We start from the raw sequence: 14,342 nt of genomic DNA, 5'->3' as shown, positions 1-14,342 counted from the left end.
CAGTGTGACACAGAAGGTGTGTGTGTGTGTGTGTGTGTGTGTGTGTGTGTGTGTGTGACCATTAGCTTTGAAGACAATTAAAAACAGAAAAGCTAAAAATCACTTCACGTCTTAAAATAATGATGTTACCTTATCTGCACAATGGGGTTGCAGCTAGAATTTCAGATGGCAGCAAAAATGGCCAATTTCGTTCATTGGGTGAATGGCCTCTGGTCAATTCATGCGTCATGCACTTGGTGCTTGAGGCCACTTGGTGCTTAAACTCACAATGACATAATTACACACCCCTTCAAAACGGATGTTTTTGAACAGAGGTGGAAGCATAAAGCAACTCTTCAAATGTAAAAAAAAAAAAAGGAATAAACATACATATAAACATATAGGAATAAACTTAGTTACACTGAAGTACTCACAGGTTTAATAAGCAACAAACCCTTTTTTGTTTTATTGTGTAAAATCTAAATTTGTATTTTTCAAGTAAATGTTCCTGTCTTTAAGGACGTGGAACCTTTTACTGAAGGTTTAGTGCTTAGCCGTGTTGCCACAGTAACGGGTCTACCGACAGCATGTCAACTATTAACGTCTTGGCCGTGCTTGCTATGTGCGCTCATTGGGCTCACTGCAAGCTACCGTGACCATTAAAAAAGCTGCATCGATGAGGACAATTCTACAGCAGAAGCAAAAAACTTTTACTGGAAAACACAGGAAACAATAAATCTGGGAGTTGGTCAAACAGGTCAAAGCTGTTTACAACTGCTTGGTCACTAACTGAATTCCCTTCAGCAAATGATCTGCTCCAAAGAGAAAACCACCATTATGTGGTGTGCTTTCTACTCATATTAAAGGCATCGAATACGTTCCCTATGTAAACTGACACCCTTAACTCGGTTAGGACATTGGTTGCGCACTAACTTAGAAAAGTATCTGTTTGGTGCTGGGCGGTCGCCAGGTTTATTACCTTCTATAGTCTGAATTTAATATTGAGCCAGATTAAGCCGCCACTGTTTTGTTTTGATGAATTAGAGCTTGAAAGTAATCTTAACTGCCCAAAAAACATGTCTATCTTACAGTATTCCAAACTCTTTGCGAGAGCTTCAGTAAGAGTGTGATCGTCAAACTAATTTGCTGCGTAGATCTCGTGCAACTCCAAACCTGTTCAGTCTGTGAGTTGGACATGTGTACGTACTACGTAGCTTCCTGGACATCACCCATTTACCTACACACGTTTTGTGAATATCAATTGGTTTCCTACAGTGTATCGCCATCATTGGAGATTCTTGAATGAATGGTTGCCTTGCACTAGTCTGTGGCCAAAACTCGTTATAACTTTTAAACCAAAACTTAACCTTCAACCAGGAAAAACATATTTTGGAGGTGAACTAGCCACCGAGATCCTAACCCTTGTGGCAAAGAACATCGGCTTTGTATTACAAGAACGGAGTCCCATTCATCCCGGGTGACTTCAGAGCGTTGGCGGGGTAATTTGTCCCCCACCTACTACTATGCAACGCCCAATGGCCATTTGAGGAACTACACGCTAGTCCCTTCTTTCTTGGCTTCCCAAACAGACCAGTCCCATCCACTGGGTGTACGGTACCTTCCTCTGGCTGGCGGCCACCACGGTGGGCAGCCAGCGGCTCTCCCTGGTGTCCATGAGCAGGAAGACCACGTCGTGCTGGGAGACCAGCTTCTCCAGCTGCTCCACGTCCTTCTGGGCCTGTGCTAGCGTCTCGGCAGAGAAGTCCACCGGGTGGCCCGGCATGGGGATGCTCATGTTGTAGCCCTGGGTGTTCTGAAGGTGGGGGGGGAGGGTGAAGGGTTATTTCAATGAATGCACTGAAACAATTGACATTCAATCTGCATTGCCTTTCATTATTTGTATTTTGGTCATCCTTTTCTATAAGTCCACGTCAATTTTGTGTCAAAAAAAAGATCCAACCGCCACTCCAAGTCGATGTTGCCTTTGGGAAATTCATGCAAGGCTTCGCAAGACAGGGCATCTAGAGATAGCGAAAAAGCCACGGGCGCCGGTTTGTAATGGTTTTGGCTCAACATGAACAACAAATGATCACGAAGCAAGGCTCCTAGCCCTCCAATCAACGGTGTGCATAAGGAGCCCCGGCAGAGGAACCGCATGGCCGTGTGCGGAGAGCTCCGTTATCAAAGCCAGCAGGTTGAAGCATACACTCCTTACAGAGGGCCAAATCACTCAGACTGGGAGCTGAATTAATAATGACCCAGATCTTGACCAACTCAATCGAAGCGAGCTGGGTGAGGGAGATTTAAAACTAGCGAAAGATGCACAAAGAAACGGAGGGATAAATATCCGCTGCTCGATGAGGACGTTGACCTGTTGGTGTTGAGGGCAAACCAAATCTGAGAAAAAACACTTATTTAGGTTGAAATGGGCTTTGTCTGGAGACAGCCACAGCTTATGTTAGTTCCTCTGCATCAATTTGGAAGATGTGCACATTGTAAATGCAAAGTGTAACCATCTTCGGTTTGCTGTAGTGTTGAAAACAATGTAACATAATATCAGAAAATAAGGGCTCATTATCCTCCACTCCAACATTGGCTGTGACTCTAATTGCAAAACAGCAGCAGTTAATTCTGCCAAATGTATAATCAAATCTGCATCACTTTTGGCATGAAAACAATTCAGTTAGAGCTATTGTGTCCGAGCTATAATTGGAACCACAAGACGGCAGAGAGGGTCACAAATATTGCGAGAAGATAGACCATTGCGCTTTTAATGACATCCTGGCTCTCCTGAGGATAACGCCTTCTAAAACCGTACTACAACTGGAAAAAATGCAATCGAGCAGATAGACTAGGGGACACCTTGACAAGCTATAAGAAATGAGTAGAGAAATTGAGTTTACAAAAGACGATCCTTCATTCAAATACAAAGTCTCTAAGTGAGTCTAGATTCATGGGTTCTTTCAGGATCATGTTCTGAATAGTCATGTTAAGCATTTAAGCGGAGAAGTCACACACTACGCTTCTAGGGTATTATATTTGCGTAGAAAGGCTCCCTAACCTTTCCCGGAAGGTTAAATAAACAGATTTCACTATATTTTTTTAAATGTCAGTGTTGATACCATAAACCTTCAGAAAGGCGTGGCCAGTGTGTCGACAAAACATAAATAGAACCTTACCTAGAAAAAAGTTTGCGTTAAACACGCACATAGCGTCACTCTGTGCCTTTGTAAGCAAACAATGCGTGCACTTTGAATGTTTTCACGACCTGCTGCAACCGTTTTGGGAGCCTTTGCAAGTCCTTTTCATGCCTCACATAGTGAGGGCTCCAATCCAAGTCCACGAGAGACAAGTGGAGGGCTTACATATAGAAAGTCATGCTGGGAGTGAGAGCACAGATAAACCATGGCAAAACCTTTTTGGCAAATGCCAGACCATTGTGGTTTGTTGGCAGGAGGCTTAAAGGACGCAAAGAGAAAGAGAAAAGGGGAGGGAGAGCGAGAGAAAGAGAGAGTGTGAGAGAAATTGAAACCCAATCGGGGATTGGTGGTAATTCATCTTTTTGTACCTTACAAAAATCGTAACACACAATGTCTGCACCAAGATTAGCAACCAGCGATTACAAAGGCCCTGATTGCAAGGCAGTCAAGGTCAGTGCTTTGTATTGAGGGACCCCATTGCCAAGCTCAGGGCCAATTTCATCACAACCTATGAGTCCACAGAGTGAGACAAACTGGGACTTCTGACTAACTAGAAGGGTGCAGGGGTTGTGGGGGTAACTGCTGATACAGCGGCCGAATCAAAGTGAGAAAGGGCACTGCAATTTCACTGATCAAAACGTAATTGATATATAAGCACTTCAGATAAACAATATGATACGCACAATACAATAATGTGCACATTGAAATTCCCTCTTGGGCTCAGCAGGATGTTGATTTTCATTATCACCAACAAGACACAGCATGAATAAGCATGCGTTGTCCAACGCATGCGTTGTGAAAGTGTTGGAGGATGGGGGCTTTCTTCCACATCGACACATGGCCCTCATGGGTCTTCCTTATTGTGCGTTTCCTTAGTGATGAACTGAAATTTCCCTCCCATTGAGGAGGCTGTAAACCCTATCTTGCTCCTTAATTAACCAAATAATTAGACTGCCAGCAGGAACACGCTATAATGAGAGCACTTCATTTTCTGCAAGCTCGGCTCACATCACAGTGCAGACACGACCAATCAAAAAGGGAATATGTTTATCCACTGAGATTAAACAAAACTGACACAATGAGCAAAACAAGCAAACATCCATCATTGTCAGCCATTATCAGTAATTCCTTGTTATTATAGTAAGCCAAACCAGGGAATCAGACCAACAACCAACAAGTTGAAAGAGCGTTACTTTATGATTAACCGCCGTCAACTACTCACCACTCCTGGGAAGATTTTGGTGAGTCGATCGGCAGCTGCCATTGCTTTGGATTTGCCCCCTCCGAGGCAGTCCTCAAACTCGTACAGAGGCTGCCTGACCGGGTTGGAGTAGGAGATCTTTGCGTTGTCGACAAACGTGATGTGCCGCACACCCCATCCCTAGAGAGGAAGGATGAACAGGTATTGCCAACACAGAACAATATATGCTTTTGTGGTTATTTAATTTATTAATACTGAAAGACTTGAAAGACTGGTAGTACATGTGAAGAAACTTTTTTTTAACCCTTTGGTAATGTTTTCATTATATGGTAATAATATGTCTGATCATTTCATATTAGAGATATTTTTATTTTGTTTTCTTTCCTCCCCTGTGTTTTCCTTTTCAATGATTTTTCAACAGCACTTAATAAATAACGGGGTGTGTAAGGACAATGGGGACCAAACAAAAATACACAATCCCTTTGGGGAAAGTATCTGGGGGACACAATTCCTTGGGGATGAATTATATGAAACTGAGCTTTTTCAGATCATTTTCATTATTGGGACAAAATACCAAATAAGGATAAAAGCGTCTTTCAAAAACAGCTTTGAAATCTTTAAGGATTAACAGCTGTTGAAATATTTCATGGCAGCATGAGAGTTCGGACAGCAACAGAAACATGACTAATCCTGTGCTCAGGGACTCTGAGGTGAGAGACAGTGTTAATCCTACAGGGTTGAGGATTTGATTGAGCCACTTTAACGCCCCACAGCTAAACATGCTCTTGTTTAGACCGCTATGTCAGCCCGCGTCGCCATGTTCGGAGGGAAATAAACAGAGTGTCAAAAGTAAAATGTCCAAAAGGGTACATTCATTCATTCGTCATCCATCCATCTGTACCATGAGAGTCCTGGCTACGTTGCAGCCGAGGGTCCCAGCCCCAAGCAGCAGACACTTGGTGCTGACCACCTTGTCTAGGTCCAGGGAAGGAACCAGCCTCCATCTCATGAGCTTCAAGTTGAGGTCCACCGAGGACTCCGCAAGCCTGGAGGTAGACAGTATGACATGCACGGAGAAACACTCACACAGACCCGGTTGAAATACGATGATGAGTGGTAATTATATGAGTCACAGTGTGCAGGGACTATAATCGCCTCAATCACCTAATTTCTAACTATCCAAGTCGAAATACTGTAGTCGATACCGTTACCATAACATCTTATCATGTTACGTCTTATCATGTTATCTCGCTTGAAAAAATATGCACCGTGAGTCTCAAAATGAGTTCAAAGGTGCTCTAATGTGTAAAATATGTGGCAGTAATCAATTCTGATTACCATTGTTTAAATGGATGTGTAAATAATAAGTAGTTTATTACAAGGAAATGTGTTCAGTTAGTAAGTGATTTTGTTCTGACCCAAATCTGTAGATTACTGCAGTCATTTACATATTTAAGTCCTACTTCTAGACAAGGTTTTCCACACACCTTCCTTGTTACGGATGGGTTATTCAATGGTATTCATCAAGCTTACCTTTTGGGGTCCATACATTCGCTGAGGTTCACCATCCTGGGACTCATGGCGTTCTTGGCGTTCTTTTCCCAACCCACGCTCTTGGGACACACTGCAATATCGAAATGGTGGGTAAACAGTTATAAGTTATACAATGGAAATAACACGTCAATACAAGTCCACCATTCCAGCTGGTCTCTCACTAGACCCAGACCATACTCATGGGGCTTGAACTGTGCTGAGCACCTGAAGGAACCCCGGCCAGCATCCGGTGTACTTCAGGAAATCAATCAGAAACTTTTTACCAGACCTGATCTGAAGGGAGCGTCTACAGGCTATGAGGGCCAGTAAAAGGCATCTTACATCCACCCATCTCAACAACAATCCTTTCATCTTCTTTTCAACTGCCACTTGTTACCTTCATGGCTGGAGTTTGATCTCATTCTATTCAAACTCTGGGTTAGTGCATTGAAAACTGCACTATAATAAAAAAAACATTATTCACTTCTGCAAAACAGTTTTGAACACCTTCACTGACGCAACCCTCCAATTCCCTGAGGCTCTAGCCAAAGCTTCTGCTTTTCTACCAAACAAATTAACCTTTTGTTTTTGTAAAATTGGCTTTGTCCCCTGCATCCCACCTGCTATGTGTTCTGGTGCCGTGTGTTCATATCCATTTGAATGTTGATTCAAAATAGTGGAACCAGGTTTGCAGACTACCATCATTAGTATTAAGTTAACAGGATAATGAAGGATAATGAAGTATGCCAGAGCAAATGAGCGAGCAGTTCGTTCAGGAGATGCCCTTTCTTCCTGACCTGCATTGGTCAGAATTCAATCGATACTGCTTACAAAATAGCCAAACGAAAAGTGTCTGTTAAATAGAGTAACGGAAACTCCTATAAGGACAGTAGCAGTAAGGGCAATCAGTATATCTTTGCTAAACAAAACTACAATGCTGATCAGCACTCATTGTGGTGACGAAGAGGTCAGAGCTCATTACCAGCAACCAAACACAGTCTGGTTAACAACGTTATTGCCGCCATAGAGAGAGCTGCTATATTTTCATCAGCACCACTTGGACAGCGCTGGCATATATTGCAGCGGTTCACGGTTAGAAAAATGGACACTCACTCACGCACACACACACGCACACCCAAGGTCACCTGAGTTGTGGGGCACCTCAGGAAGTCGGACTTGGAAGACGATACTATGCTGAATGGATCGGCTGCCCTGAAGTGTTCTGTCCCTGAAGCACAGCACCTCCACCTTGTCCACCTGAGAAGCCCTGCAGGAAACACAGGCATGAGTCACAACAAATAGGTACTCACACTAATTCATACCGGAGAGGGTCAACAGGGTAGCATTTCATCTTTTAGTGTCCATACTTGTATGGACACTAGTGTCCATACTTGTATATTATATGAAATTGACATAGTTCACTATGACAATTGTGCATTATATTAAATGTATAGATAATATTAATCAGCTTTTAATGGGGATGCACATTTGAGGTCCAATTAAGTAATTAATTCATGTGAATATGAATCCATTAATAGAATAATAATCTTTACATAGATATACAGAACCTACATACATTTGATTTGACAGGATTATAATGGGCATGTATTTATTTGGGAGTAAATTACATGTGCGAAAATGTGTTAAATAGATGTTTAGTGTCTCATGCTAAAAGAGAACAACAACTGCTTTCAAATGCACCTCACACAGAATCCACTTCAGAATGTGTCTTAGCTCAACTGGGCATGGACAAATGACCCAACAAAAAAACACCAGGATGACCAGGAAGTAGCCTAGTAACCCAGTAAATCTGAGTAACTTCTTGTTCCCTTTAAAATGGTGGCGTTTCTTAATACATTGACTTATTAAAAGTAATTTATTCAATTACAATTCAGCTTCAATTTAAATATGGTGGTCTAAACTTGATCAACCTTTTTGTTGTATTGCAAATTCTATGGCTGAATATGATCAAGTTTATAGCTTGAAAACGACAGACCCAGTTGTCCCTTTTCCCTCTTCTTTCCAAAAGACTCAACTCCTAAGCACGGCATGCTACAGATCACTCCACTGGCTCCCTAGCAGCCCACAACCAGTTCAGTCATTGAGGGGGCGATCAGCCTTGGACACTGTAGCTGCATCCATGCACATCACATCTCTCATCTGTTTCCTTGTGTCCCTACACGCCCTGTGGGGTCCACTGTAACCAAGGAGCGCTGTCTGGTGTACGACATCAAACTGCAACTCATCTCCAGCTCAGACACTTTCAAGAGTGTCTGGACTACTCCCATGAGTGGTGCCTGCTGGGTGGATGGAGCTACTGAGCTCTAAAGGATCATGCATATGTTTTAACAATCCCTCAATGATCTACACAGAATAAATGTCAACCGAGAACATCAGGATCAGTCAGATCAACTGACCCATGCCCTTTGTGACTATAGCACTTAACATTTAAAGTGATCTTTATTTTTTGCGATGTAAAAACCCTGAATAGGCATTTCTTAATCTACTGAACCTGATTCATATTGATACTCTTAGCAACAGCTTACACTCGGTTGTGTTGTTATAATGTTGCTAATGTTCCAATATTGGCTCTATGGTTTGATTAGTGTCTTTGGTCACTTAGAATAAAAGTATCCGCTATATGACTCATCTCTTTCTCTCCCTCCTTTTGTGGCTAGAGAATGTGATGACAAACACTTAACACAGTTAGCCTCATATGGTACAAAGTGACTTAGGCCAACATACAAGCAGTGAACCAACAAGACGCTATGAGGCTACACTGTATGCAGAGCTTCCTCATCCAAGCCAACACAAACAGTAGACATTGATGGTGGAAGTATGTGGGGTGTTCTGAACCGGCGACCGCAGAGATTTTATAAAATCGCAACAGTAGATATTTCAGAAGAACTACTGATCTCACATGTTTCTGACATCACTCCTGAAACACACCCATCTACACAAAAATAAATCCAGAAAGAGCGTGCGTGAGTGATTGTGAAACAACGAGGCCTATGTTTTATGGCCCTTCGTCTAGCTAACTGTATTCTGCCTCCATCCGTTTTCTTTACACTAACAATGACCCAAATCAAACAGCCTACGACAAAGATAAAGTATCTAGAAGGTTTACTGCCAACTGTATCTGAGAATTTACAGCCTCAATTGCACTTTGCAAAGGTATGAGGTATGAATGGCTCATGCTTCAGGCTTATCTCCGTCATATAAATATATCCCTGTGAACTAGCAACGCCGCAATAACACACTCTACTGCAAAGAACTTTGAAAAAACCCACAACATATAAACACATACACGTATGAGTACATTTAAAGCAACACACACAGCTTTATACCATTGGTAAGCCAGTAGGATCAAGAGGTTCCTCAGAGGCCACCCCGGATGTTGGGACAGAGTGCATGGATCATAGACGCCCACTGTAACCTAGAAAAGCCAAACATAGTCTGTTTACACAGGCAATGATGCAAACTGTCATCCAAAACACCTGTGTTTAAAATCTGAGAAGAGATTTAAAACCCATGACATAGAGTTGCAAATAGCGGTGTGTTTAAACTGTGTTTAGGTGGTGTGCATGGATTGCAAAGCAAAATACAACAATTTATAGCAATGGTTTCCATATCCTGTAAGTGAGAGTGGAATAAAAGAATTGGAAGATCTATGAACTCAGACGTACTTTCTTCTTATCGGTCAGGAAGGTTTCCCACTCGGCCAGGGGAGCAACCTGCACGCCTTCGTCTGTGTACCTGACCAGGAAGTAGGGCACCGCGGTGGTCCCACTCTGACTGCACAGACCGTCGTAGGCCCCCTGAAGGGCTTCGATCTAAACAAGTGAATAGATACATTGTCATCAATTCAATAAGAAAATAGCTTGGAAAACAAGGAGGGCGATATTCCGGAATGCTCCGAACACAGGGTTGACCTGGCAGGTCCTGCTTTATTCATATCTTCAGGAGATATAAATAGATAAGTTTTCAATTATCTTTAATGTTCGATTCAAATAATAATTTAAATCAATACATCCGAGGTCTCATTAATATATTAAAGTGGAAAAACATGTAGCCATATGTTGCCTTGGCTTTCTCGAGACACACTTGGCCAGCCCAGGTTATAAAACCCTCATCAATTATTTACGCGTTCCCTGGTGAGGCATAGGGAAATACTCTGGTGGCCTCACACAGATTGAGGAGTGGCTCCAGCCCTGTCCCCTCCATGTCCCTTCAGTGCCCCGCTGAGAGGAACGAATGCCTCAAGGACCTCGACCCGAGTTCTCATTCAGACTTCAAGATCTTTTTGATTGGTCACAGGAATATTTTATTGATTCTTTCAATGCGCTATCTATTTATATCTCCAAAAGCAAAGTTGCCGGGATGAATAAAGCATGACCAGCCAGGTCGGCGCTGTGTTCAGGAGCCTTCCAGAATATTGCCCACTTTGTTTTCCAAGCAATTCTCTTAAGCCGGAAGAAAATGCTTTGAAATGCATATTTAAGGTTGAATGCCTTCTTAAGTAGCAGTATTAGTGCAGAATGCCTTATTTCAAGAATCACATTTCTGAAAAGCTTAATTTTTGATAAAAATAGAGATTTTAAACGATTTTGAAATGGGTTTGTTAACGACCAATGTATCAGGCGACCGCCCTAATAATTCATAGTTGGGTAGGTTCTGTCTGCGCAGCCACAATTCATTAGGCTGTTGTCTATCGATATTAGGGTGCAGAGTTGTTTGAATTTAGTGCCCTCTAGTATAACAGATGCCAATAAAGTAGTATGATATCATTTATATGTAATAAGTCACACACTATGGCATTACACTATGTATTCTAGAAGCTTAACCCGTTTCAGATGCGGACATCCACATCAACTGGCAGGTCCTAATTCATTCATCCCGGCAACTTCGCTTCATGAGATATAAATAAAAGTGTTCAATTATCCATAATGTTCGATTCAAATATTAATTTCAATAAATACATCTGAGTATTGATTTAACAACATATGGCTCCTCACCACTAGTTGCTACTACATTTTACACACTGGACCTTTAACAGCAGCGTTGTATACAGTTAAAACACTGGTTGGGGAGGAAAGGGCACAAAAATGCAATTTCATATCCAAAGAGGTTGGATTGTCGCAATCATTTTCAGACTGAAAAATAGGATCACAGGCCAAAGCAAAGAAACTGTTTGTTTACCGTCTAGGCTTTACACAGCCATCAGTACAGCCAACAACAATTACATAGCAGCTACTTTGAAACCGATCAACCTCTGAAAGCACAGACAAATAGAACAACCTATCAACACACTGGGCAATACCAGCCCTCAGGATATATTTAGTACACTTGATAGTGACGACATGGATTATTATTTGTCATGAAGGCAGGTTTAAATCTGCCTTCATGACAAATAAGGATAAAATATCCTTGATGAGTTGATCCATTGACGGCAGCCCCACCTGTTTAGCAGAGAAAACGTCTTGCAGCAGAGAGGGCTGCTGCAGAATCTTTATCCCCTCGGGGAAACAGAGTGCAGGGAAGCAGAACCAATAGTAGAAATGGTATTTCTTCAAATCCTATGGAGGGGAAAGGTAGACAGAAAAAACAAAGATAATATAAAAAAGTAAGAAAGAGCATGGGCAGGAAAATAAACAATGAGAAAGAAAGACAAAACTAATCAACAAATCCAATATCTAAAGATGTACGCACAGCAAAGGTTAGCAGAAGGAATTTGCAGAGAACGGAAGGGTCCTTCATCGCAGCCCCAGACTGAATCGCATCCCATATCTGGAAAAGATTCAAAGAAAAACAAGCTTAGCAGACATGTAACGTCTAAATAATAATTTAGCTTCAATAAAGCGACATAACATTTTCTTGTGTTCTTATTTAATCAAATGAATATAAAGGAAATAGATCCCATGAAATTGAGATTACAACCTGAACCCGGTGGATAGGAGTTAATTTGACATTCATTTCAGTGAACTTCAGAGTGTGCGTGCATGTGTGACCAGTGTATACACTGTGGTGATTCCTTACCTCTTCACCCTGTTTCTCCAGCAGACCTTTCTTATCCTTCATCTTGAAGGCATCCAGGGTGTTGGTGTTGTACAGAGTTCCTACAGCTGGACAGCATCGCGCTGGGGTTCTTCCATCCCTGAGTGACGAGGCAATAAATCATGTTTACGACGCGCTACATCACGTACAAACATCAGAATAACAGCAGGAATTTAAACTATTATAGTATTTATATTTCAGCGATTTTTTGGGGAAACAAGAATATATTGAAGGAAGGTTTCAGATTACAGATTGTAGATGAATTAATTAATTAAAGCGGTTTTTAGCAATGAATTGCAATGATCAAACCTATCTAATGAAGTTATTAAATTAAATATTACGCAAATTGGTTGACACATGCAGTGTAGTTGATGTGTTCAAATTTATAATACTGTATAAATGGTCACTATAATATACTGCATAAATGGGCACAGTAACTAGTTACATACTTGGTTATCATGAAGGAAAAATAAAGTATTGTGAAACAATTTCTCTGTGCATTCTACATAAAATAAATATCAACATTTTAAGAAAATTACATTGAAAATAATATAACACTTACACATCAAATGCACTGAACTCTAAAGTGAGACGTGTAGGCAAGCTGATCGGGTCACCTGTAAAAAGCAGAAAAAATAAATAATAATTGATTAATAATTTGAGAAGTGGAAACTTTTCTAGTTTCCACTTCTCAAATTATGAAAGACGAAATATACTAAAAATAAAGCCAATTCATACAATGCATACTAGTTTAACTGTTGCGCCTCAGCTCACCATTATAGTAGTAGCCTTTGATACATTTCGGGCTTTCATCCAGCCTGTAGTCATTTAGTTTTTTCTGAGTGAGTTGGTGCCAGAAGCCTGCCTCCAAAGCGCTGCAGAAGGGAGCGAACTGCAACTTTGTGTCCACTGGAGAAGACCCGGCTTCACCAGAGCTGCACGCCATTGAAGATGTACTAATAGGCTAAGTTAACCAAACTAGAAAGGAAAACATTTTACTGGTTACCATACAATATTGAAACTTGACATAGCTTAATCATGGGTTCAAAAAAAAGTTGTGGATGTATCATACAGAACTGTAACTTCCTCTTATTGAGTCAGCTGAAGGAATTGAATCAAAATTATGAAAGTATGTCAAAGATATATCACTTGTTATGCCCCTTAGCTCAACAGACCACAACCAAAAGCGAGATGACACCTTAACAGAAGTTCTACGTGATTAATAAATACCCCTAAAAATAGTTAGCTTTGTATTATTTGTCATGAAATAATAAGTCTGGCTTTTTGTAGCCTATATCTTTCTACTAACCTGTTCTACAAAACACGCAATGTGGTGGGCTGGTTCAGTAACATAATGATTAGGTACTGACTAGCTACTGGATATGTGTGGTAATGTGATTTATGGGTGAGGACAAATTGTTGTGACAAAAAGCAGTATCATGCTGAGAGCTAATGTCACGTTTGTTTCACATCAAAAGCAAGTTAAATGGATTAAGATTCCTACATCAAAACTCTGTAATGAACAAAAACAGCAGGAAAAGCAGTTTTCCCGAAGTATCCGTTCATATCTTGAGACCCATAGACGCAATTATCCCATAAAATGTACACTTACCAAAAGTATCACTTCCTTGTTGAGATCATGTGATCGGAGCGTCGTATAAATAAAGCAGTGCAGTCTGGGAAGCCTGGATGACAGCCAAGTTGTGGCTAACAACATTAGCTTATCTGACGTATAGTATGCATTTCAAGGAGCGTGCACCATTGAATAAACCACAAAATACCAAAACAAAAACAAGAAGGCGAAAACAAAAAAGCAAGAGAATACCGACAAGAACCTGTACGCGCCGCTTCTTTTCATTTGGACTAGATGGGGGGTGCTCTTGGTGTTAACAAGTACGGAATGCAGTCTAATGTTACCTCTACCTTGACATGATCTCTCACAACCTCAAAAAGAATGAGACAATGCGAAACCACTAATTGAAGCGTCTCAATCTTATGAATGGATTAACATTTAGTAATGTCCTATTCCCAATAGAAGAATACCGTATTGCTTCAGTTTGGCAAGTGCAGGCGGGGAGCAGTTTCAGCGTGTCTGACAACATTTCTTCCATTCAAGTTAGGTCAGTTTCTCCTGCGATGTCATTGGCTGATCAGAAATGTGGACTACAAGGTTTTTTTTTGCTGTGTAAACCGTTGAGTTAGCTTAGATTTGTCCGATATTGTGTACTAATGTATTATGTTATAATAATGTAATATAATGTCAAACCAATGTATATAATAATTATGTATTGCACTTATCAATCTGGTAAGAAAACAGAAGCCTCAATAATATCCTGCCAAATCTATAATGTGTCCCAAGCCAATCCTTCTATCCG

At 41.1% G+C, this 14,342-nt stretch overlaps 1 protein-coding gene across 2 annotated transcripts in view; it reads right to left on the bottom strand.

The window, feature by feature from the left end:
* The window catches only part of atg7 (ATG7 autophagy related 7 homolog), a 41,449-nt gene extending 27,393 nt beyond the window's left edge, over nt 1-14,056 (bottom strand). Inside the window, exons 1-13 of one of the 2 annotated variants that reach the window (XM_079748354.1) lie at nt 13,580-14,056; nt 12,742-12,945; nt 12,530-12,584; nt 11,950-12,067; nt 11,623-11,700; nt 11,373-11,489; nt 9,600-9,746; nt 9,261-9,349; nt 7,059-7,180; nt 5,914-6,004; nt 5,282-5,426; nt 4,402-4,560; nt 1,598-1,792 (exon numbers count right to left, since the gene is read on the bottom strand). In XM_079748354.1, the coding sequence (XP_079604480.1) occupies nt 1,598-1,792; nt 4,402-4,560; nt 5,282-5,426; nt 5,914-6,004; nt 7,059-7,180; nt 9,261-9,349; nt 9,600-9,746; nt 11,373-11,489; nt 11,623-11,700; nt 11,950-12,067; nt 12,530-12,584; nt 12,742-12,913 (1,488 nt within the window). In that variant the 5' untranslated portion in view covers nt 12,914-12,945; nt 13,580-14,056. The other variant, XM_079748355.1, reaches the window with a different exon arrangement.
* Between the last annotated feature and the right edge of the window lie 286 nt (nt 14,057-14,342).

This window comes from Pollachius pollachius, assembly GCF_949987615.1.
Source record: "Pollachius pollachius genome assembly, chromosome: 12".
Classification (NCBI taxonomy): domain Eukaryota; kingdom Metazoa; phylum Chordata; class Actinopteri; order Gadiformes; family Gadidae; genus Pollachius; species Pollachius pollachius.
The sequence above is the reverse complement of the archived record's forward strand: the minus strand, read 5'-3'. Positions and strand labels throughout refer to the sequence as shown.